At 49.5% G+C, this 25,434-nt stretch overlaps 1 protein-coding gene across 1 annotated transcript in view; it reads left to right on the top strand.

Moving 5' to 3' along the window:
• POLR3A (RNA polymerase III subunit A) overlaps positions 1 to 25,076 on the top strand; it is a 43,508-nt gene extending 18,432 nt beyond the window's left edge. The window contains exons 15-31 of the mRNA XM_040976023.1: positions 338 to 502; positions 886 to 1,058; positions 2,036 to 2,147; positions 3,407 to 3,525; positions 4,297 to 4,434; positions 6,090 to 6,260; positions 6,909 to 7,022; positions 13,379 to 13,465; positions 13,550 to 13,632; positions 13,929 to 14,099; positions 15,612 to 15,705; positions 15,904 to 15,996; positions 17,468 to 17,632; positions 17,902 to 18,066; positions 18,316 to 18,447; positions 19,235 to 19,367; positions 22,012 to 25,076. Coding sequence (XP_040831957.1) covers positions 338 to 502; positions 886 to 1,058; positions 2,036 to 2,147; positions 3,407 to 3,525; positions 4,297 to 4,434; positions 6,090 to 6,260; positions 6,909 to 7,022; positions 13,379 to 13,465; positions 13,550 to 13,632; positions 13,929 to 14,099; positions 15,612 to 15,705; positions 15,904 to 15,996; positions 17,468 to 17,632; positions 17,902 to 18,066; positions 18,316 to 18,447; positions 19,235 to 19,367; positions 22,012 to 22,160 — 2,264 coding nt within the window. The 3' untranslated portion in view covers positions 22,161 to 25,076. The remainder of the gene's footprint in view (positions 1 to 337; positions 503 to 885; positions 1,059 to 2,035; positions 2,148 to 3,406; positions 3,526 to 4,296; positions 4,435 to 6,089; positions 6,261 to 6,908; positions 7,023 to 13,378; positions 13,466 to 13,549; positions 13,633 to 13,928; positions 14,100 to 15,611; positions 15,706 to 15,903; positions 15,997 to 17,467; positions 17,633 to 17,901; positions 18,067 to 18,315; positions 18,448 to 19,234; positions 19,368 to 22,011) is intronic.
• Positions 25,077 to 25,434: the final 358 nt, after the last annotated feature.

Below are 25,434 nucleotides of genomic sequence, written 5' to 3'. Positions count from 1 at the left end.
CGAGAGAGGGAGAAAGGTATTCTATCTGCGGATTTGTTCGCCAGGTGGTCACAATGGCCAGAGCTGGGCCTGCCCAAAGTCAGGTGCTTTTCCCAGTTCTCCCATGTGTATGTAGGCGCCCACAGTCTTAGTTAATCTTCCACTGTTTTCCTTGGGCACACTAGCAAGGAACTGAATTGGAAGTGGAGCAGGCAATAGCTTTACCTGGTACCCCACAACACCAGCCCCTTAAATATGTATTTTTTAATGAATTTCTATTTCTCAGTTGGCTTGCATTCATTTTAAAATGCAGCAAAGTGATACTTTTGTCTAAACAAGAACATTGCCGTTCTCCCAGATGTCACCATCCAGAACAGTGAGTTGATGAGTGGCAGCATGGACAAAGGTACCTTGGGATCTGGTTCCAAGAACAACATCTTCTACATCTTGCTGCGCGACTGGGGGCAGAATGAAGCTGCTGATGCCATGTCACGCCTGGCCAGGCTGGCTCCTGTGTACCTGTGTGAGTGTCCCAGCAGCCTCATGTTACTGCAGTGTACTGGTAGGATCTCTTACTGCACCTGGGTTGTAAATTTGTTTGGGTAAGAAAACCTGGGCCCGAGGATTGGGTTCTCTCCTGGTTTGGGATGTCTCCTGCTGGATGTCTCTCACACCCACTGAGGAAGGAGGGCTGTTATTCAATATACACTTCAAAGAGTTCATGGACAGTAGAGTTGAAAGATGAGTTTACTTTGGTGCAAAAAACCTTTTTGAAATCCATGCATTTTTTTAATAATACACAATTTCCATTAACTCTTTGAAGACCCTACCATAAACTTTATCGTGTAGGTTCAATGAGTAACATACATGACTCTTTTCCTGCACTGCCTGCCAACCCTTCCACAGCAAACCGTGGCTTCTCCATTGGGATTGGTGATGTCACCCCTGGCCAAGGACTGCTGAAAGCCAAGTACGAGTTGCTGAATGCTGGCTACAAGAAGTGTGATGAGTACATCGAGGCCCTAAACACAGGCAAGCTGCAGCAGCAGCCTGGCTGCACAGCCGAGGAAACCCTGGAGGTGAGCCTGACCCTCAGAGACACATGGCTCCCTCCCATACACAGTGGGTGAAGGGGTATCCACTAGGGTTGTGCCAGAACCACAAAGGGAAGGGGGCAAAGGAGAGCGGGATAAAAAGACAGTGGCGTTGTTCCATCTCATTCCTGAGTTGTGTGTGTTCCCATCTCTTCAATGAGGGCAGGACCTTTGGTCAGACTCTGCAGTCTCTTCCAGCTCCCTTGTCCCAGGAGTAAAAACAGCCTTCTCCTCATTTGCCACACAGAGCTGTTGTTGTCCCAGCATCACACTTTGGCCCCTTCTGTAACTGGTACTTAAATTCTCTGTGCCTCCTGTTCTTACGATCCTTCAAATAGACATTGGGAGGGACCTGGAATGTGTTAGGCTTTCACCATTAACTCATTCTTAATCTCACTAAATCTCACTCAGACTTACCTAGAAAATGCCACCAGGTCTTGGCAGCACCAGGTTTTAACTGGTGGAATCTCCTGCCTTGTGACTTGAAGGGTGATAATCAGTGGACAAGCTCATGGTCCAGGACATTCCAGAAGAACCCCCCCCATCACTGGTGTGTGGCAGTTCCCATGTGTTCTTGACCAGAAAAGGGAGACAGAAATGATCAACAGTGCAGGCAGTTCTCTTCTACCTTCTCCACATTGTTTTAGATTTACATACAGATGGGGGATGTGTATACACAGCTGTAGACATGCCGAGATGTTGCTACATACAAGACTCTACACAGAGCACTCTGTCTTCCAGAAATAAGTTTTGTTCTTGTTGGGTTTTTAGATTACACTGGTTATAGAACGAACCTTACAAAGCTAGGCAATGTCGTCCTCTAAAGCTCTGAAATCTTCACTGATGGGAAAGCCAACATCTTACCTCAGAATTTGGAGGTGTCTCTAAATGGCCGATGGGACATCTGTAATCTACGGAGCCCGTGAGGACCCCCTACCACCACTGACCTTTCCTCCCACCAGGCGCTGATCCTGAAGGAGCTGTCTGTGATCCGTGACCATGCTGGCAGCGCCTGCCTCCGGGAGCTGGACAAGAGCAACAGCCCCCTCACCATGGCTCTCTGTGGCTCCAAAGGTGAGCATCATGACTTCACATGGGCACTCTTTCTTGTCTACCTTTTCTTTTCATTTTTATTCATTTGAAAAGCAGAAACAGGCACAGAGCTCTCATCCACTGGTTCACTCACCAAATGCCTGCAACAGCTTGAGCTTGTCCAGGCTAACGCTGCAGATCTCCCAAGTGGGTGTCAGGGCCTCACATTGCTGGGCCATCACCCACTGCCACCCAGGGTGTGCATTAAAAGGATGCTAAAATTGCAAGCAGAGCCTGGCCTCAAATCCAGGTGTGTGAGGGTCCCAGACACATTAAATTACTGTGGCTAATACCTGCCTTTGCTTCATTTATGTAGGGTCGACCAGAGACTTGGTGTTTTAGAAATTTTAACCAGAGGAACTGGTTGATATAGTGTGAGTTGATTTCTGAGTTTGAAGGTACTTTAAACAAACACATTTAGAAAAGAAGGAAAGCTGGAGGGAGTGGGCCATTAGTGGTGAAGATGCCAACATCCCACAGCTGAGTGCCTGGGTTCCATTCCAGGCTCTGGCTCCAGCTTCCTGCTGGCAGCTTCCTGGTGGGCAGCAGGAATGGCTTAAGTGACTGTGTACCTTATCACCTTTGTGAGGGGAACTGCATTACGTTTGGGGTTCCTGGCTGTGGTCCCAGCTCAACCTCAGCAAACATTTGGGGAATGAACTAGTGGATGGGAGCCCGCTCAGTCCACTTCTATATTTTTTAAAATAATAATAATAAATGTAAATAAAATGAAGTCCAGCACTTTTTGAAAGGCATATTTAGTGTTGTGGCAAAAAAAAAACTACAATACTCCTTCCCATTCAGTCACCCTGTTTCAGTTTCTATACATTTTCTTAATGGACTTTAAAATCCGATTTCTATAGTCTTGATTTTCTGCTTCCTGTTCTTGGCACATAGCTCAGGCTTTCCCAGTTCTACCTTTGCTTCCACTCTGGTATCCATTCTGGAATTCCTTCCCCCACCCTGCGTGTCTAGATGACAGGGTCCTCAGAGCAATCACTGCAGGTGCCTGGAAGTCCCACCCTCCTGACTCTTCTGCAGCCTCTCGCTCACCCAGCCGTCACTCAGGCATGCTGTGTTGCCGACAGCTCCACCCTGTGTGTGTCGTGGTTTCCTGCCCCTGGGCTCAGCCTCTTGAGAATAAGGACCTGTCCTGTGCCTCTTTGTCCTTCCCTGTTGCTCATACATCAGTTAATACTGTTTCGACACATGAGTGGTCCATTCCTGGCCTGTTTCCCCAGGTTCTTTCATTAACATCTCACAGATGATCGCCTGTGTGGGACAGCAAGCCATCAGCGGCTCCCGAGTGCCGGATGGCTTCGAGAACAGGTCCTTGCCTCACTTTGAGAAACATTCAAAGGTAAATGGTACAGAATCAGGTGGAACCTTGAAGGCTGGTTCGTCTAGACTGTCCTCTGGGAAAGACAGACTTGTGTGGACCAATGGCATTGGCCACTACCTGGAGTGCTTTTAATGTGTCCTTGAGAGCTCACCTGTTTGAAGTGTGGCGCTCAGCAGCTCTTCAGGCTTGTGCAGCTGTCATTGTCCTCTCCTGAGCCAGCTGCCCACCTCTGGCCTCAGGGCCAACTCCAGCTGGCAGTGTACCTTTCTTATGCCTGTTCAGGAGGTTTTCTCCAAATTATTTCTCCTTCAGGGAGAGACATATGTAGCCTGCTGCTGCTTTGTTTTTGTTTTCCAAATACTTATTTATTTTTATTGGAAAGTCAGATTTACAGAGAGAAGGAGAGACAGAAAGATCTTCCATCTACCAGCTCACTCCGTAAGTGGCTGCAGCAGCCGGGATTGAGCCGATCCAAAGCCAGGGGCCTCTTTCAGGTCTCCCAAGTAGGTGCAGAGTCCCAAGGCTTTGAACCGACCTCTCCTGCTTTCCCAGGCCACAAGCAGGGAGCTGAAGGGAAAGTGGAACAGCTAGGATACAAAGCGGCATTTGCAAGGCTGCAACTTTGACCGCTAAACTACCGCACCAGGCCCTTGCCTGCTGCTTTGTGAGAATATGTGGGCCAGGTATTTGTAGTGCAGAGGTAGGACATGCTATGATTGCATTTTCTAAAATGCTGTGGGTCTTCAACTCTTTCAGATGGATTTTTTCTTTTTCCCTACTTCTATGTAGCTCCCAGCTGCCAAGGGCTTTGTGGCTAATAGCTTTTACTCGGGCTTAACCCCCACCGAGTTCTTCTTCCACACGATGGCCGGTCGGGAAGGTCTTGTTGACACAGCGGTCAAGACAGCCGAGACGGGTTACATGCAGGTAATTTGGAGAGAAGTGAGCCACTAACAGCAAAGCAGGGCATTTACATATTTCATACATGAACTGTAATTTACCCTGTCTTGATACTTAAAGGGAGAAACATGAAAACATAGATGCCATGGAAATAAGGCCACGGGGTAAGGAGGCATCATTGCTGTGATGTGTTCCAAACCATCCTGTGTGCCCACGGTCGTTGAGGCCAGACCCGAGCCCAGGCATCAGTGCTCCCTTGGAGGAGTCTGGTCTCCACGTCACAGAACCTCACTGAGCCCTGCTTCCTGACACGGGTGGGGAAGGGATCCTGCTCTCACTGCTGCATATGTGACATATTACTGTAGTCAGTGGCTCCACTAACCTCCCAGTGCCCATCAGAGGATTGGGACACACACGGCAGGCAAGGCTGTGTGTGCCATGAGTGTGTGACTAGCCTGATAACCAGAGGGTGGTCTGCACTGTGACCCTCCTTCCCCTACACTGATTTTACCACACAGTCCCCCCTCACGGCAGGGAAACGAGCACCTGACCCTGTCACATGCCACAGACCACAGAGTGGGATCTCTTATTCTCCAGTGATCTTTATGCTCTGTCCTCCATAATTTAACCATGTTTGTTGGGGGAAAATTTTTTTTAATATTTTCAACTACTTGCCAATGCAAGGTAAAAAATCAGCAGTCTGGCTTACTTGGCCAGAAACCTGCTGTGGCTTTGTGACCTCTGCCCCATGGTGGACGATGGAAAACGAGGATTAGTAAGGAGAGATGTGAGCAAGTGGGGGAGAATGGAGCCATCAGTGGACACGTACTCCCCTAGGCTCTCCTGTGACTCATGTGTCATTATCTGATGTGTTTCATCGTGTCTGGATGGGAACCTGCCTTTTGGTTTTGGAGCGTGCTGCTTTTGTCAAGCACAGCACTCTGAAATGCTTTCCCCGCGCTTGCCGTGATGTGCTCTGACTGTGTTTTTCGTCTTTGCATTTTTGAAGTACACAGTGTGATTTTCCCAGAGCAGCGTGTTATAACCTATAACAAATTCATTTTGGCATGAGGGATTTTTGTTATTTTTAAATTGCCTGGAGGAAGGTTCATCCTTTGTCTTTAATCCACCAAGCCACCATGGTGTTGCTGGCTGAAGCATTGTGCCAGTGGAAGACGCTCCAAGCAGATCTGAGGGCTGCCTGCTGCCCGCTGCCCACTGGGTCAGACACAAAGCTGTCCCTGTTCCCTCCTTCTCTATTGACCCAGCAGAGGGCCTGCAGCTGATCTACTGTAATTTATACTGAAGTCTACAGGGGTCCTAGCTTAACTTGCGTTTAGAAATGTGAAACTTTGTATTAATTTATACCTTGAGGAGAGAGAAGGGAAGGCAGGACAGCCTAAAAAAACAATCTGTGTTTGCAGAGTCCTTTGGGGTGATGGGGTTTGAGCTGCATGTGCTCTGAAAGTCATGTATGCACAGAATCCCACCGCACAGGCTGTGAGGCACACTTCACCTTCCATCCTTAGGAGTGAGGGGATGCTCCCTAAGGGATTGCAGAGGAAATACTTCTATGTGATTGTGTGTATATGACCTTGACCCTTAGAGTTGCAAATCTCGTCCTCTGCCACCTGTGACTGGTTCTCTCAAAGCCACTGATCTTTCTGCTCATTGTGCTTTAGAGAAGGCTCGTGAAATCCCTTGAAGACCTGTGCTCCCAGTATGATTTGACAGTTCGAAGCTCTACCGGTGATATCATCCAGTTTATTTACGGGGGAGATGGCTTGGACCCTGCAGCTATGGAAGGAAAAGACGAACCTTTGGAGTTTAAAAGGGTCCTGGACAACATCAGAGTAAGATTTAGTGGTTTCTGGGGCTGGAGTGCTTCTGAGGACATTTAACTTGGGGCATAATTTGGAATATCAGTTTGTGATACCGATCTGGATATAAGTCCCCATGTAGGATACCCACATCCCATTTTGGAGTGCTTTGTTCAAGTCCCAGCTGTTCCATCTCCTGTCCAGCCTTTTTTATCACGTATACGCTGGGAGGCAGCAGGTGATGGCTCAGTTACTTGAGTCTCTGCCACTCACATTGGAAACCCTGATGGAGTGCCAGGCTCCTGGCTTCCACCTGGCCAAGTCTCAGCTGTCACAGCATTTGGGGAGTGAAATCTCTCTTGCTTCAAATACATAAAAAAATAACTATTGAGAATTTAACATGTTGGGAAATTCCAGTGTGCCTGAACAATAGGAAACTTTTTGCTCTCAAGCTTTTGAGATTTTCTTAGACAGTTTATATTTTGGTGCAAATCTGGGGAAGGGAGAAAGTTGGGAAGCAGTGGTACATTGCCTGAATAGCCTAGGGGTCTCCATTTTCAGTGTCAGTGTGTGATTATCAAAAACTCAGCCTGGGTAAAGAGGATTGATTCTTGCATCTAGCACAGGCCCTGTGTCCATCTGGCCCACCCCAGGTAACACTGTTTCCTTCTCAAACTTGAGGCAGTCTTCCCGTGTCAGAAAGAGCCTGCTCTCAGCAAAAAGGAACTGATCCTGACCACTGAATCCATCCTGAAGAAAAGCGAGTTCCTCTGCTGCCAGGACAGCTTCCTGCAGGTAAGCCCCCTGAACGGGACCAGATACCGCCCACCACACCTTGTGTGCCTGTGTCGGGGCCCAGAGGGAGGCAGCTGCTTGGTAGCTGCCAGCATTAGAGTTTACAAACCAGAGCTTTTGTCTGCTTTGCTGTGATCATTTTTCTATTTTACAAGTTCAGAATGGCCTCAGCAAAATCTTATCAAGCAACAGGTAGAATTTCATTTCTTAGTTTATGTCTAACACACAGAAATAAAATGCACTAGTTAAGAAACTAATAAAAATTAATAGACTAAATGTTAAAAATGTAAAACTGTCTGAGCCACTTGCCCCTTGCCTGCCTTCCCCTGTGACCCAGCTCCTCCTGCCCATTCTGCATCGCTGGTTCACAGAAGCAGGAACAGCACTGGTGGAGTTCCAATGCCCAGTTCGAAGCCGCTCTTTCTCTTACCATATTACAACTCAGAAATCCATTAAGTTGGCTTCCTTATTCTAGAGAGCTGTGTGCTGGACACCCTTTTAATCATACAAAGCGTCTCTGTAATGGCTAGAGGGAAAGGGGAGGGAGCCAGGAATCTGCAACTGCGTCTCTTGCCATCCTGATGTAGTTCAAACACAACACATTATCATCAGGCCGTGGAGGAACGTGTTGCCTTATAAAATGTTGAGAATAGAGAGTTGCGCTGTCATAGCTTCTCTCTCCTTCTGCTGGTAGGTGGGAGTGTAGAGTAGAGCTCTTCAGGGTTCAAAGGTTTCAAATCAAGGGCATGGGGGTGGGGGCAGCTACACACCTTGGTTGCTTTTCCTTCTCCAGAGGTGACTTGATTTTCTATTTGAACAAGTGAGAATTGCAGTGTGATTCTTCTGCAGGTGTATGTTTACTTGTTTGTTTTTCCATTTAAGGCCTTCACTGAGACAGGTTATAAGAAATACAATGAGGTAAAGTGTCTAATATGCCATGAGTGCTGAGTGAAATGGGGTGAGCTCTGGCAGCACCCCAGCAGTTTTCTGCCCCTGGATCCAGCAGACTTCTACTCCAGTGCCGGCAAATACAGTTGCTCTGTGGAGTCTTTCTTGCCTTTGACACAGAGTAACACAGGACCCTTTAAAGGGCAGTATTTGTCCCTGCCTGAGACACAGGACCCTGCTGGCAGTCTTGCTTTGGGGTATTTGGGACATTCTAACAGCTGGTTACTCGTGTGATTAATTGCCTGCCGATTGCCATGGTGTGAGTTCCCTCTGGGGGTGTATGGGTTGTCACAGCTGTGTTCTGTTTTCGCTTCTACCAGGTAGGTGAGCCTGAGTGCTGGGTTGCTTTTTGTTGTTGTTGTTGTTGTTGTTGTTTTTGTTTTTGTTTTTTAAGATTTATTTTTATTGCAAAGTGAGATATACAAAGAGGAAGATCTTCCCTCCTATGATTCACTCCTCAAGCGACCTCAACAGCTGGAGCATCGATCTGAACCCAGGAGCCCAGAGCCTCCTCCAGGTCTCCCACGCAGCTCAGGGTCCCAAGGCCTTGGGCCGTCCTCAACTGCTTTCCCAGGCCACAAGCAGGGTACTGGATGAGATGCAGGCCACCGTTGTTAGAACTGTCACCCATATGTGATTCTGGTGCATGCAAGGCGAGGACTTTAGGCGCTAGGGTATTGCACTGGGCCCAAGCACTGGATCTCAAGCTATCTCTCAGGACATCTGCTCTAACCCCATTGGAAAGTCACTCGTTTCCCAAAGTGTTCATTCCCAGCTGGGGGGTGGATTAAGTGTGTGTAATCCCTTCCCCCATTGGGGCTGGTTGCCCTTCTGTCAGCTACTGTGTCCCCTGTGTAGCAGTAGAAGCAACCTGCGATACTTGGTGGTGGAGCAACAACACAGAGCAAAGAGCCATCCACAGCGGGACAGGTAGCAGGGGAGGACGCTGGCCGCCCGGATTGATAGAGCAGAAGTGCCCTGGATTCTGCCCCTGCCCTCTCCAGTTGCTTTCCCCTTAAAGTTGACAATAACTGACCACAGTTGGAAATGTGATCTTAGAGTCCTAGTGAATGAGTCTGGGGAGTACATTTTTATTTAAATTTGTAAAAACTATTACTTGTTTGAAACAATTACTGAGAGAAAGAGAAGAAAGATCTTTCATCCACTGGCTCATTTCCCAAATGGTCACAGTGGCCCTTTCTGGGCCAAGCTACAGTCAAACACCTAGAATTCCACTTTTTATCTCACGTGGGTGGCATGGACCCAAACATCTGGGCTTATCGTCTGCAGCTTTTCTAGGCATGTTATCAGGGAGTTGGATCAAAAGTGAAGTTACTGGGGCCGACACGTTGGCTTCACTAGCTAATCCTACACCTCCAAGTGCCAGCATTCCATAGGACACTGGTTCATGTCCCAGGTACTCCACTGCCCATCCAGCTCCGTGCTAGTGGCCTAGGAAATCAGTGGAGGATGGACCATTGTAGTGGAGTCCTACAACTATGTGGGAGGCTTGGAAGAAGCTCCTGATTTTAGACCAGCTTAGCACCAGCCATTGCTGCCATTTGGGAAGTACACCAATGGATGTAAGATCTTTCTGTTTCTCCTTCTCTGTAAATCTGCCTTTCCAGTAAAAAAAAATAAATCTTTTTAAAAAAAAGTGAAGTTAGTGGTACTCAGAACTGCTCCAATATGGATGCCAGCATTGCAGACAGCTTATCTCACTATACCGCAACACTAACCCTGAGCACAGAAGAACCTCTTGAGAATATTCAAGTTCATGCAGAATTGCGGTCATTTATTGACTAAAAGTCTTTCTGTATAGAGTCATTGACGAGCAGCTGGGTAACCATGTGTTTGCTTTCTCAGAAAAAAAGAGTTGGCTAGGGTTGTGCTATTAAGAAAAAGTGGGATTAGAAATTGCTGGTAGTCTGTGGAAATCTTGATTTATTTTTGAAAAGTCAAGATTAAATAGAGGGGCTAACACTGCCAATAGAAGCTTCAGGTGCTAGCATCCATGTTGAGCACCCATTCACGTCTTGGCTGCTCCACTTCTAATCCAGCTCCCTGCTCGTGTTCTGGAAGAGCAGCAGAGGATGGCCCAGTGAGAGACTGGGTGGAGGCTTCCAGCTACTGGTTCCAGCCTGGCTCAGCCCTGGCTATTGCAGATGAAAGATCTGTCTCTCCTTCTGCCTAATTCTGCCTTACAGAATAGGGCTGAGGGGGAGGATCTTAAGTTCTCTGGGTCCCTTGAATGATTTCATTTTTGTGAAAGTAAGCCATCTGTCTCAGGCTTGCACATTCTCAGTCAGGAGGGACTGTGTAGCCTTTGGACAGGATATGCCAGCCTGCTCCTTGAGAGCCCACAAGCACCCTGGGATTGAAGAGCAAGATTTCATGAGGTTCTGGCAGCAGAGTGTATACCCTCATGTCAGCCTACACATTCACCTGTGTATGTGGTGGCCCTGACCTTGGACAGTCACATAGCAGCTGGGCACCTGCAGCAGGCTGGAGTGCACTTCAAGCTCATTGCCTCTGTAGTTTTTCCAGAATTCTGTTCCTAGGAAGGAGCTGTAGAGAAGTACAGTCTGTCCACTTCCAATCCAGCTCCCTATTCTAGTGGCCTAGGGGGACAGCAGAAGATGACCCGGAAGGCACTCCAGGCTCCAACCCAGTTCTGGCCATTGTGGCTGTTGGGAGTGAGCCAGTGGATGGAAGTTGTCTCTGTGTATTTGTATGGGTTGCCAGCATTGCAGGCTACAGCTATAGCCTGTATGGCCTAAGCTCACAGCTGGGAAGCCTGAACCAGGCTAAAGCCACGAGCTTCATTTAAGTCTCCTATGTGGTGGGTGGGTGGAATCCAAAAAGTTGGGCTGTCATTTGCTGCCTCCTGGTCCTCCTGGGTACATTAACAAGCTAAAGTGTTCAGAGGCAGGACCCAGTACTGGGTCAGTACCAGACCTTCAGTATGGAGTGTGGACATCCAAGAGGCAGCTCGACCCAGTGATCACACTGCCTGCCTCCTAGAATATGCTTCTAATATGCATCTTCAATTCTTTTCTTCATTGATATCTTCAGCCCTTTGAAGTTATCAATAACAGTTGAAATCATGACCCTGATAATGTTGATATTTTGAGCTTCTGAGAGTCATAACTTCTTAATGGCAACTAGAGAATTGTGAAATCAAATTTCTGATTTCTCTGACCCAAATGCATCTCAAGAATCACTAACTGTAGCAGCTATGGCCTAGGCATTTTTTTTTTAATTCATTTGTTTATTTGAAAGTTACAGAAAGGGAGAGACAGAAGAGAGATCTTCCATCTGCTGGTTCACTGCGCTGATGGGTTCAATGTCCAGGGCTAGGGCAGGCCACACCAGGAGCCTGGAGTTTCTTCCAGGCCTCCCACTTGGATGATAGGAGTCCAAGCACTAGGCTTATCTCCCTCTGTTTCTCCTAATCTGGAAGCAGGGAACTAGATCAGAACTGGAGCAGCTGGGAACTAGCACCTAAATGGAATGTTGGCATTACCGGCAATGTCATTACCAACATTCTATATACCACTAGCCCTACAAAATGCATTTTTAAAATAATGACCCTTGGGGCCCCATACAGTAGCCTAGCAGCCAAAGTTCTCGCATTACACACGCCAGGATCCCATATGGGGGCCAGTTCACACCCTGGCAGCCCTGCCATCCATCTAGCTCCCTGGTTGTGGCCAGGGAAAGAGGTTAAGGAAGTTCAAGGCGTTCAGACCCTGCACCCGCGTGGGAAACCTGAAAGAGGCTCTGGGCTCCTGGGTTCGGGTCGGCGCACCTCCAGCTGTCAAGGCCACTTGGGGAATAAATCATTGGATGGAAGACCTTCCTCTCTGTCTCTCCACAGACTCTCTGTGTATCTGACTTTACAATAAAAATAAATCTTTTTTTGGGCCCGGCGCGATGGCGCAGTGGTTAAGGTCCTCACCTTGAACGTCCAGGATCCCATATGGGTGCTGGTTCTAATCCAGCAGCCCCACTTCCCTTCCAGCTCCCTGCCTGTGGCCCGGGAAAGCAGTCAACAATGGCCCAAAGCTTTGGGACCCTGCACCCGTGTGGGAGACCTGAAAGAAGTTCCTGGCTTCAGATCGGCATAGCATCGGCCGTTGCGCTCACTTGGGGAGTGAATCATCGGACGGAAGATCTTCCTCTCTGTCTCTCCTCTCTGTATATCCGCCTTTCCAATAAAAATAAAGTAAACCTTTAAAAAATAAATAAATAAATAATCTTTTTTTTTTTTTATAAGATGACCCTTGACAGTCACATCTGATCCTTGATCCCTGGGCTGCAAAATGGCTGCAGTGTTAGCCACCTCAGCCTCATGCTTCTTTGTCACAGCTCAAACTTTTTGGGTAGTAGATCTCAGCAGTGGCCTTAGAATCCTCACGAAGCCCTATTGTAAGCACATGCTGTGTCATTCAGGTCTTGTTTGATGGGTTGAGCATGGATAGAGCAGATCCTTAACAGCCCCAGCACTTTCAGAGTGGTAAATTGGCCTCAGCTTCAGCTTAACATCATCAACTGCCGTCCTAGGCTGTCATTGGAGCTTGGAGGTGTTGATAGCTCTAAGATGGCAGCGTCCTCAAGCTGAGGCCATCTGACCTGCCATCCTGCCTCAGCCCTCATTGCCTCACCTTGCAGTATGTGAAGCTAGCTCTGGAGTCAGTTTGTCACCTCTCTTGATTCTCACAGAGGTGAAGGGAAGTAGGATCTTACTCTAGATTAATCTTTGGCTACAGGGGTTGTTGTTGCTTGTTTGATCAGTGAGGTGAACACATTTTATTCCAGAACTTTCCTTCACATTCACAGCTCATCTGTTGGGTGCATGAGGCCTAACTTTTGCCCTGTGTGTACCTTCAGTATATCTGCCTTACTCGGTGTGATCATTTCTAGCTTCTGCTTAAAACTGACAAGGTGTACAGCTCTTCCTTTCACTGGAATGGTGTGCAGCTGTTAATTGACCTCAGGCAGTAGGGGGGCCTGAGGAGGGAGAGAGATGGGGGAGCAGCTGGTGAGACAGTCAGAACATATGCAACATGGATGGCTTGAGTTCACCACCTAAGTGGGTGTGGCTTGTGGTGCCTTAAAATGTGGTGGTGTCAGATCACTGGTCACACACCATCATAACAGACTGAATGAAAACACCTGCAGAGTGCAGAGATAAACTCCTGCTGGTGCAGAATGATGTGGGCAGACTTCTGAAAGCTGCCGAAACCTTGACTTTTCTGTTCAGTGCAATAAAGCCAAGTATGCCTGTGTATATCTACCTGTCTCCCAGATAGTAAAAACTTGTGAATTGATCAGGTTTAGTGGCTGAGCTGTGTGACATGAATCTCTAAGAGACATACCTGCTGATAACTGTGTCATCTTTTCAGGAAATCAAGAAATTCATTAATGGGGTTTCTGAGAGGATCAAGAAAACCAGAGATAAATACGGCATCAATGATAATGGCACAACCGAGGTGAGAGCCTTCCCAGGCATGTCAAGGCCCCAAGGTATTTGCAGATGTTTCCAGTCCTAACTACAATTGGCATTGTTCTTCCAGCCCCGCGTGCTGTACCAGCTAGATCGCATCACCCCCACCCAGATAGAGAAGTTTCTGGACACCTGTCGGGACAAGTACATGAGGTAGGGGAGCTACTTACCGAGACTGCTGGGTATCCGTGTGGGTCTCTCAACTCTCCCGTTACCCCAACATCACTTAGTGGCTACTAGTATTAGACCTGAGGTCCCAGGCCCATGCACCACATGCTAAACACGCGTAGCCACATGGAACACGAGTAGCACCTGTTCCCTCACCCATTGCCCATTCCATCCTGACCCCAGTGGTGTCTGTTAAGAGAGGGTCACCACGAGTCCCACCTAGGAGCCTAATGGTCTCATCTCTGTCATGCTGCATTCTCCTTCATGCCTCTTTCCTCTAGAGCACAGATGGAGCCGGGGTCTGCTGTGGGTGCACTTTGTGCCCAGAGTATTGGTGAACCGGGTACCCAGATGACGCTGAAGACTTTCCACTTTGCGGGTGTGGCCTCCATGAACATCACGCTGGGCGTCCCCCGTATCAAGGAGATCATCAATGCCTCCAAAGCCATCAGGTGCCTGGATCCCTCATGTGCCTGTGTGTCTATCCTGTCCCCTGAGAAACTCTGGTCTTCTTCTTTTTTTTTTAAGGTTTATTTGTTTTCATTGGACAAGCAGATTGACAGATCTTCCATCTGCTGGTTCACTCCGCAAATGGCCACAATGTCCAGAGCTGAGCCAATCCAAAACCAGGAGCCAGAAGCCTCTTCTGGGTCTCATGTGTGTGCAGGGTCCCAAGGAAGTGGAGCAGCCAAGACACGAACTGGCACCCATAGGGGATACTGGCACTTGGAGGTGGAGGATTAGCCAGTTGAGCCATGTGATCCTTGTGTCACATGGTCACATGCATACATGGGACAGTGTCTCACACTCTGATAAGCATGCTTGATATGTTCATCACATTTAGATTTTTTGTAATGTTACTCAAAAACATAAGTTGAAGGTGGGTACTCAAAATGAAAGCAGTGGCTTTTTATGGCCACAAGTCAGATGAGAAGTATGAAAAATAACTAGAAAAATTGGAGCCACGTGTCAGTAGATTGCATGTTTTTAATGTAATTGGTCCCCAGTAGTTTCTTTTTTTTTAAGGTTTATTTATTTTTATTACAAAGTCAGATATACAGAGAGGAGGAGAGACAGAGAGGAAGATCTTCCATCCGGTGATTCACTCCCCAAGTGAGCGCAACGGCCAATGCTATGCCGATTCAAAGCCAGGATCCAGGAACTTCTTTCAGGTCTCCCACACGGGTGCAGGGTCCCAAAGCACTGGGCTGTCCTCAACTGCTTTCCCGGACCACAAGCAGGGAGCTGGATGGGAAGTGGGGCTCCCAGGATTAGAACCAGCGCCCAAATGGGATCCCGGGGCGTTCAAGGCGAGGACTTTAGCCACTAGACCACGCCGCCGGGCCTATGGTCCCCAGTAGTTTCATGTTCGGGTTTGTAGGTGATCTCGGGCTACAAGTAGTTAAAATACCTTACAGTGTCTCTGATGAGAAGACTTGTATTGTGCATGATCTGACTCAAAAAATGACAATGCAAGATATTAATCAAGATTGCTGCACTTGTTAGGAACATCGCTGTGGCTATACGGGGAGTCAGGAGCACTGCCTGCCTCCCTGGGCTGGCCGGGTCAGTCGCAGGAATGTGTGTGTTGAGGACACAGGTCCAGGTGGTTGGGGGGTGGGGGGGAGCCAGCAGTGTATTTGGAGAGGGGTGGACTCAGCTGTGGGATGTGAGGGACAAGTGTCCTTATGGAGCAGAACCAAGGCAACTGCTTCTGAGGACCAAAGAGAGAGCGGTAGGATCATTGTAAGAACCAATGCTCTGCTTGCCTTTTCATACACTGGTGGCGGGAACTGCTTGGGGAGCTTCCAAAATAATACATCTAAACCGAAATCTTGTGCAAAGCCCTTCATCACTTAGCACAGCCAACACACAGTGAACGCTCAATTAACTGCAGTTAGGACTCGATGTTACAAGCAGGCTCACTGCAAGTGCCGTAACCATTCCTCCCTTGCTTCCTGCAGCACTCCAATTATCACAGCACAGCTAGACAAGGATGATGATGCAGACTACGCCCGCCTCGTGAAAGGGAGAATCGAGAAAACCCTCTTGGGGGAGGTGAGACACCCTCTTAGAAACCAGAAAACTGGGTCAGCAGTGGTGGAACAGGTGTTAAGACCAGACACAGTGGATGAACCCGTCAGTCAGGACCACACTATGCCAGCACCTAAAAAAAAAAGTGTACAAAGGCGGGAGGTCTTCTGCTCTTGGGAAAGGGAAAGGAGTGATTGACACTCTAATGTTTTGCCACTACAGATTTCGGAGTACATCGAAGAAGTATTTCTTCCTGATGACTGCTTCATTCTGGTCAAGCTTTCCCTGGAGAGGATCAGGCTTCTCAGACTGGAAGTGAGTCACATCTTTAAATGTGTAGGAAAGTGTCCTGTTAATCCCCAGATAGGTGCTGATAGCCCAAGGCAAGGGCTGGGTGAGACCAGGGGAGTGTCACAGGGGCTTCCAGCAGGTCTGGTGTTGGGATTCTGTGCCTTCACATTCCCTCTTGCTACACCTGCCCTGGGCTGGGCACTTGACTTACCAGTAAAGACGTGCATGTCCCACATCAGAGTTCCTGGGTTTGATATCCAGCTCCACTCCTCCTGCAGCTTCCTGTTAATGGAGACCTGTGCAGACAGCGATGATGGCTCAGGGCGTTGGGTTCCTGACACACATGTGGAAGACCCAGCTGGAGTTCATGGCCCCTGGGACCATTGTGAGCATTTAGAAAATGAAACAAATGAAAGATGGAGGAGAGCTCTATCTTTCAAATAAACTAACTTAAAATTGTTTTCTTAAAGCCTGCTCTTGACAGGCCGTCCAGACACACAGGACCTCACTTGAAGTCTTGTGGCCTGCACTGTGATAACACATCACCTTATCCACCTTCCCCAGTGTCTGGAAGGACCTCAGGCCAACAGTGTCTTACTTACCTGTGGGTTCCCAGCGCAATAGTTGATTGCTTCCGTAAAATATTATTTTTTTTAAGATTTTTAAAAATTCATTTGAAAAGCAGAGTAGCCTGCAGAGAGAACTCTTCCATCTGCTGGTTCACTTTGCAAATGCCCACAACAGCCAGCACTTGCCAGAAGCCTGCAACTCCATTTGTGTCCCTCGTTTGGATTGCAAGGGCCTGAGCACTTGAGCTGCCTCCCAGGATGTGTTAGGAGAAGGATGAATTGGAAATCGAGGTTCTGGGACCGAATATCAGGCGGTACCTTGCTGTGGAATGCTAGTGTCCCAATCCGTAGCTGACTCCCCCTGCTGTTTGCTTCGTTCAGCAAATGAGTTTTGATGGGGAGATTAACTCAACTTGTTAGCCTGGTGTTTATGGATAGGTGAAGTTGAAAGATGACCAGCCTTTCAGACTGTGACAAGGAGTATCTTGGAAACTAAGCTACGTCCTTGTACCTTCCTCTTGCCCTCAGGGATTGAGAACTGCCTTTGCCTTTAAAACACGTTCCTCCAGCCCAGTTCCTGCTATCAAATTCGTGTGTCACCCTTGTAATTATTGACTCTGAAGCCTGGCAGGCCGTTCTGCAGTGTGAGGGATTATGGCAGCATGTGTCGTTTCACCACACGAGCTGGGTGACACCCGGGCAGCTGTGGTGATGGCAGTTGAGTGGCTGGTTCACCGAGGCCTGGTGCAGTCCTCATGCTGTCCTGAATCGAGCATGAATTCTCAGTGGAGCAAATGTTGGTTCTGGGTAGGGGGGAGGGTAAAGCAACCCTTTGGTTTGGATGCATAAAGCACAGAGGTACAGTTTGTAAGCAGGTATGTGTGCAATATGGAAAGCTCCATAACAGCCACCTGACTGCCATGCAGGTGAATGCTGAGACTGTACGATACTCTATCTGCACATCCAAGCTACGTGTGAAGCCGGGTGACGTGGCTGTTCATGGCGAGGCCGTGGTGTGTGTCACCCCCAGAGAGAACAGCAAAAGCTCCATGTACTACGTGCTACAGTTCCTCAAGGAGGATCTCCCCAAGGTGAGGTGGTGTCACCCCCGGTGGAGAGCCAGCATTTACCTGGAATAGGGACACCCAGCAATGGAGCCCCAGGGACATTGTCACCACCCAGCCTAGGGACAGCATCTTTTGCTTTTCTTCCTGGCCCTGGCCCACCTGGTTCTGTGGTGAGAAGGCCACACCACAGCCCCAGGGCCTCCCCTAACCAGCCCATAGAGCTGCTGTGATTTTGAGGGTGGTGGGGCCGTGGATGTTGCAGTGTGTGGAGCCCACTGTGTCTCTGGATCCAGGTGGTGGTGCAGGGCATCCCAGAAGTGTCTAGAGCTGTCATCCACATCGATGAGCAGAGCGGGAAGGAAAAGTACAAACTCCTGGTGGAAGGCGATAACCTGCGGGCAGTCATGGCCACCCACGGTGTGCGAGGCACTCAAACCACCTCCAACAACACCTATGAGGTACTACCTACCCTTCGTCCACTCAGAGTCCACCTGGCTCTCTTAAGCCAGCTAACCCCCAGCTCATTCCCAACAAACTTCTCTGACCCTTCTGTTTCTCTGGGTCAACCATGAAGAATGGCTTACAGTCCACTTTTAAGAAACAGTGCAGGTGTGCCTTGAACCCACAGGATAGAGGAGGGAAGTGGACACCCAGTGGCTGTAGTGCTCTGGAAGTCTCCGCCTCCACTGATCCCTAGTTTTGCACAGGTGGAGAAGACGCTGGGCATCGAGGCAGCCCGGACCACCATCATCAATGAAATCCAGTATACGATGGTCAACCATGGCATGAGCATCGACAGGAGGCACGTCATGCTGCTGTCTGACCTAATGACCTACAAGGTGTGTGGGCAAGGCCTCCTGGGCGGTTAACGAGACACCACTGCAACCCAGAAACTAGACATGGGTGGACAGGCCAGGTGTCCTGTTCAAATCCCCGCTGAATAACAGCATCCTGGCATGCTCGGGCCACAAGGGGAGGTGAGGAGCACAAGAGCAGAGCCGCTTGTTCTTGTCTGAATTCGCAGGATCTCAGGCGGGAGGCTGGGCTGCAGTGCTGAGCCTGCCCAGATACTTTTCCCTCTGTTTTTGTCCAAAAATTGCTTTCCCTCTCAGCGCCCTGGAACCGCAGGCTTTCATGTTCTGCCTTAACTAGCATTAAGACAGCAGCTGGTGGCTGGCCACCTTTCTAGTCTTGCTGTAGATATGCACACCACTTCTCTGTAGGTGCATGTGGTTTGTAACACTGATTATTTGCCTTATCTTGCAGTGAAAATGAACACACTTTTGTAATGATGGTATGGTATTCTTGGCCTGCCTTATCTTCAGTTTTAGTGCTTTGAGTCCTACTAAACACCATAAGAAGCATTCCCACTTCTTGAAGTGAGCCGCCCAGGTCTCTGTTGCGACCACTTGTAGGCAGGGGTGAGAGGCTCCGTTCCAGCAGCTGCTCCCCACGTGGCCCCAGGGGATGGACACACAGGCACGAGGTTCCTTTCAGGCCTGCCTCTGCCGCCTGAGCTGCCGCTTAGCTGGTCTGGGTTTGTTTTGTAGAGGGGCCGCACAGACCTTCGGTTGTGCTCTCTTGAGCGGCCTGAGTGCCCCTCTGATTGTCTGTCTCCTGGTGCAGGGCGAGGTCCTGGGCATCACCCGCTTTGGCCTGGCCAAGATGAAGGAGAGTGTGCTGATGCTGGCTTCCTTCGAGAAGACAGCTGACCATCTCTTCGATGCCGCCTACTTCGGGCAGAAGGACTCCGTGTGTGGTAGGTTTGCCGTGTCTGGGAGTGAAGCTGAAAGTCAGAAGCTTTCCTTACACCAGGGACCATGCCAAGGATGCCTGAGACACAGCTGTGTACCTGGGCTTTTGTTTTCTTGTTTTGCTTTTAATTTATTTGGGAAGTAGTTACCAAGAGATGGGGACAGAGATCTTCAATTTGCTGGTTCACTCCCCAAATGGCCACAATGGACAAGGCTGAGCAAGGCCATAGCCAGGAACCAGAAACTTCGTCCTGGTCTCCCATGTGGGTGCCAGGGCCCAAGGCTTTAGGCCATTTTCTTATGATTTTCCAGGCCATTGGCAGGGAGCTGGGAAGAATTGCAGCAGCTGATACAGCATGGCAGGTAGAAGATTAGCCTACTATACCACTTCATTGTCACTGCCCCCTACATACACACACATATGTATATACATATACACACACACATATGTGTGCATGTATACCCAGGAGCTTTAATGTTTTTAAGAGTAAGGCATAGGAGGCCCGGTGAAGTAGCCTAGCCTAGAGGCTAAAGTCCTCGCCTTGCACACCCGGAATCACATATAGGTGCCAGTTCATATCCTGGTTGCTTGACTTCCCTTCCAGCTCTCTGCTTGTAGCCTGGAAAGTAGAGGATAGCCCAAACCCTTAGGACCCTGCATCAACATGGGACACCAAGAGGAAGCTTCTGGCTCCTGACTTCAGATCATCCCAGCTCCAGCTGTTGCAGCACTTGTGGAGTGAACCAGCAGTTGGACGATCTTGCTCTCTGTCTCTCCTTCTCTCTGTAGACCTGACAGCCCAATAAAAATAAATAAATCTTCAAGAAAAAAAGGCGGGGGATAAGGCACAGGGCCCGGCACAATAGCCTAGTGGCTAATTTTTGCCTTATATCTGCCAGGATCCAAAATATGGGCACCGTTTGATGTCCCAGCTGATCCATTTCTCATCCAGCTCCCTGCTTGTGGCCTGGGAAAGCAGTAAAGGACGGCCCCAAGCAGCTGTGCACTGTGCATATCCCACACATGTGTAGGTTTTGGTTCAAGAAGGAAAAATGGAACTAGACTGGCAGAGCTTTTTCCTGAAGTTGTACTTGGCCACACTGAACCAGCTTCCTCTCCCACAGTTGCAGGAAAGGCACTGTCACAGCCCCCAGAGGTGACAGGAAAGGCAGCGGGCAGGCATCCTGTATATAACTATTGAGCCCTGAGCCAGATGCCATTGATGCAGAGTGTCTCAGCGCCCCGTGAGATGTGGTGGGCAGCCCTGCCTCAGCCTAGCACACTGGGCTGGCCAGATCAGCTGCAGGGCTTCCCCCTTGTGCCCACCCTCAGCCTTTCCTTGCCATAAAGCCTAGCGCTGGGGGAACTGGGAGTAGGAACTGGGAGTGTTGGCTGCCTCTCCCTTCAGACACTGAAGGCCCAAGGTGGGAGTGAGGGAGAGTCTGGAGCTCAGGAGAGTCAGTGACCGGCCCAGGGCAGGTACTATTGAGGCCCAAACAGAAACTTGGAACCTGGCTGCCACTCCTGAGCCAGAGTTTTGCTTCCTGTTTCCCCTCCTACAGCTGTGGGTTTGGAAACTGCATGGTGATCAGGCGAGCTCACCGCCAGAGCACATACCCATTGTGTGTTCTTCAGATGAATTCTCTCAAAAGGAGTGCAGACTAGAGATGGAAGGAAAGAGAAATGACATGATTCTTTAAGCTAAGGAGGAGAAGGACAAAGTAGCCAAGGTTTGGGTGGGCAAGAGGGAAGTGTAATGGACAACAGAAGAGGCCCAAACCAAGTCAAAAGGAGGAGTAAGTAGGCCTGACCTGGAGGAGGAAGTGCCAGCACCCCAACCCCAAGAAGCTGGGCCTCCGCTGCTTCTCAGCCCTGCTCCCCTGGGGGCCCAGCATCGTCCCGCACCAACTTGAACATGGTCCCCTCCTCCTGGTCCTTTTGCACACTGTAACCCATGCCAGCCTTTACTCTGCACAGTTTTAGTCTGATTATTTGCCTCTCTGGCAAATAATAATAATAATGGCACATAGCCTGGCACGTAGAAGCCAGAGCCTCATGGCCAACATTTGTGTCTTGTTAGAACTGAAACAGAGCTTGGAGAAAGAATCCGCACCACCCCCTCCTGTAACTCCACAGGAACCCTGGCTGCTGAGTGTTTCTCATTAGGGCTGTGAGTCCCCACTGCTCTGCTCCGGAGCTCTTGCGCCTGGCCCAGCCCTTCCCCTAGCCACAGCTGGCAGCCATCTTTGTCGTTTCCCAGGGCAATGTTATCTGCTCACTACTGTGCTACCATCGCTTGCCCTTCTTCTAAGGAGTCTGGGGTGAGCTTTATTCAATGTTTTATTATCTGAGTTGAGTGTACCCAAGCAGGCCCACAGGGCACCTTTGGCCCCGATGGGAGAGGAAATGGCTGGGCTCACCTCATGTCCAGCTGGTTGCTGGGCTGGGAGCAGACGCCCTCCTTCCCCAAAGGTCCAGGAGCATGGCCACTTGCAAGCAGGACAAGAAGTAACTTGCCCACATTCAGCTAATTGAAAGAGTGGGACTGAGAGCTAAACTTCAGTTTCCTGGTGCCCAAATTAGTGATTTCTGCCTCACGACTGGATCCTGTGTATTGCGCTCTCTGATCTCCGTTCTACTTGTTGCAGGGGTGTCCGAGTGCATCATCATGGGAATCCCAATGAACATTGGCACAGGCCTCTTCAAGCTGCTCCACAAGGCCAACAGGGACCCAAACCCTCCCAAGAGGCCTTTGATCTTCGACACAAATGAATTCCACATCCCCCTTGTCACGTAGTCTCATTTGCAGCCTCAGCACCCTGCCCTATCTGCCTTGGAGAGCTCTGTGTCCCCTGGGATAGAGGCCCTGGTGCCTGCACGGTTCCTGCATCCCCACCAGCAGCTCTTCTGATGTGCAACAGCTCACACCGTTACACCTGCCTACCCCACAATGCTTGGGGGAACTGAGGGTTTTATTTGAAACTCACTAGAGATGTCTCTGCTCTACCTTCCCACCTTGCCTCCCTAAACTGGAAGGGGACCCCAGGTGGGCGTCACTGCATATCCATCCATCAATTCCCAGTGGAGTCTTCATGCCTGACCACGAGCCAGATCTGAGTCCCACACAGCCCAAGGTACATTCTTAGTTCATTACTTGGACTTTCACTACATGACATGCTCCTGGAAACACTGTTACTGTTGGTTTTTTGTTCCATTGGAAGGAGTTAGAATTACTTTTGAAACCAAGAAGCTACAGAAACTGAGAAACCAGACACAGAAGCTCCAGGGGAAAACACTGATCAAGCAGATTGAACCATCTTGAATTCATAACCAAGCTCAGCCTGTGCAAATCCTGGGCTGCATTGGAACATGGATGCCTCTAACTGCCCTGCTGTGTTCCTCTACCTCTGATCCCTTGCGACAAACCATGCCATGCTTTCTGACCACAGAGGGCTCTTCTGAGGTTGTGTCCTGCTGAGGTGGGGATGAGATGGTTTGGAGCTTTGGGGGAAGGTCGGTCGGGACCACTGCACTGCCTGTCACTGGTATCCACAACCATGTGCATGTTGGGTGCAGTGGCCCAGAGCTCATGGGAAAGGCTGTCCTAAGTCTAGGCAGACAAGAGTCTGAGGATCACTGAGTCACAGGGCTGGGCATCCGCTGGAGTTGGGGTCACACACTGATCAGCCACAGCAGGCTCCTTGGGCAGTGTTCAACTCCCATTACAACAGAAGTCTGCCCCTGAGGCTGGGAGAGCAGCAGGAACTCCTGGAAGACACATGCTCACCGCCTTCTCAGGCGTCTGCCCCTGGCTGCAGCACTCCTGCAGGGTTAAGGCTTTGGAGGGGCTTTTGTGCAATGGAGGGAAGAAACGTAAGCAGCTTGTCTTGCAGAGACAGTGTGCTCTTTGTCCTGGACTCGCTCCCTGGAATTGGACCAGGGCCAGGGAAAGGACTGCAGAGGGCCATGGCACCCTCCTTTGAAAGAACAACCTCCTTTCCCAGCACTAGCACCCCTTCTGGCCCTTCCTGCCTCTCAGGGAGTGTCACAGCCATAGTCGCCTAGCCGGAAGTGTGACCCTCTTGTCTGGCCCTGTGCAGTTGGGAAGGTTCTTTTGAAATATCACGGTTGCCCCAGAAGCAGCAGCAGCCCACACTGAAGAGAAGCTTACTGTGGAAGCAAGGCGTTTGGTTTGGCTGATTAAAGAGATGGGTACAGTTAAAAAAAAAAAAGCGTATGAACTTGAGTGGTGTTTTATGGACTCAGTTCTTTGGATGTTCCTGAGTTCATTAATGTCGCAGAGCTTCCTGGTGGCTGGTAGAATGAGAGCCTTCTCTCCCATGCTCTGGGGTTTTGAGCTACCCTCAGCCATTGCTCCGTGAAGGCACATGTGAGGATGTGTGGCTGGGCAATGTGTCCTCCCTGTTTGCTCAGGCTGGCCCATGTATTTCTCTTGGTGCCTCCATGATGTGAAAAATGCCATGGTCCTTGATGTTTGGTCCCCTATATCTTGGCACTGTGCTAGCTGGGTTCATGACAAAGAACAACTGCTGATTCAGTGTTTCCATTGAAGAGCTCTGCCAAGGGCCCCTGCTGTGCTGTGTGTGGACCCCCTGGAGAGGGAGGAAAGCCCTCCAGGAGTGAGAAAGACAGTGCTGCCAGCAGCCACCCCCTACTTGGGCAAATCATTGTGTGAGATGATTGTGATTGATGAGTACACATCCATATGTGGCATTCTAGAACAAGGCTGACCTTGGGATGGGCATTTACATAAAGGAGCACATCTCCCAGGGATGCAGCCATGTGTCCTGACATGGCCATGGTCAGTGGTGGCCCAATCCATGTCCCCATCATATCCCATTCTGGGTGTTGAAATTCTCCATGCCTCTTGCCTAGCAGTGCTGTCTTAAGAGCTTGCTAGAAAGCCAAACTTAAGATTTTTGTTTTATTTGGAAGGCAGAATTAAAGAAGGAAAGAGAAGCTTCCATTTGCTGGGCCAGGCCACAGCCAGGAGCTCAGAGCCTTCTCCAGGTCTCCAATGCAAATGCAGGGCCCAAATCCTTGGAACATATGCTGCCTTCCCAGGAGCACCAACTGAGCTGGATCTGTAACTTGAACACCCATATGGGATGGAGGTGTTGCAGGCAGAAACTTAATTTGCTATGCCACAGTGTCAACCCTTGAAGACTTAGCAGCTACTCTCCTCACCTATTAGAAAGAATAACATTTAACTTTGGTCTCCTCCCCAAACAGTTCCATGTTTGCTCAGCAGTCTGTCCATTCTTCTGTGTTTTTAACATCCTTTGTGCGGAAGGGATTAAAATCTAAGAACATGGTTAAAACCCTTGCGTTGCCTGGCCCTTTGGGGTTGGGATCCCAATATGGACACTCTCTGTCAGCTAAGTCATGGTAGTCATGGTACTGGGTCCCAGTTTCAAGGTGTGTACTGATTCACGTCTGATTGAGCCTGCCGCTAAGCATTGACTACTTTCCTTGAATTTTTGCTGTGTGTTGGCAGATCACTGTTGTTTTTCTGCCAAAATTCAGAAAAGGGAAGTCATCCTTGTAGGTGGTGGATGAAGCAAGGTAGTTAGTCTCCGACTCCTCAGATGAGAAACATCCCCTGCCTCTGCTCACTCATTGCACCCTTGCTTCTTGGAAGCTAGAAAGGAAGGTCACCCCTCTGTAATTCAGACCCAGCAAGACATGCCACCTGACCAGGACCATCCCTTTATGACAGATTTAGGGCCTGCACTCCCCAAGACATTCTAGGTACTGGGAGTGCAGCAGAAAGTATAAACAGGGGTGCAAGGTGCTGGTCCAGCTGCCAAGAGTTCACAGATGGGGCTGAAGCAAACAAGTGCAGTACACCAGTGAGCAGCAGCAACCCAGTACACGGGTCAGAAGCACACAATTACGGGTCTAGCCTGTGTGGGTGAGCTCAGCGCCTCAGGCCACCCAGAGGCCCCTGACCACAATCTTCTGGTCCCAACTTCCTGCTTCAAGGTTTCTACACCACCAGTTTGGCCTTTTTCCCTTGGGCTTAGATTCTTGCTGTTGTGTCCCAGACA

This window comes from Ochotona curzoniae, unplaced genomic scaffold (genome assembly GCF_017591425.1).
Source record: "Ochotona curzoniae isolate NIBS_2020 unplaced genomic scaffold, NIBS_Ocur_1.0 contig_2692, whole genome shotgun sequence".
Taxonomy (NCBI): Eukaryota; Metazoa; Chordata; class Mammalia; order Lagomorpha; family Ochotonidae; genus Ochotona; species Ochotona curzoniae.
The sequence above is the reverse complement of the archived record's forward strand: the minus strand, read 5'-3'. Positions and strand labels throughout refer to the sequence as shown.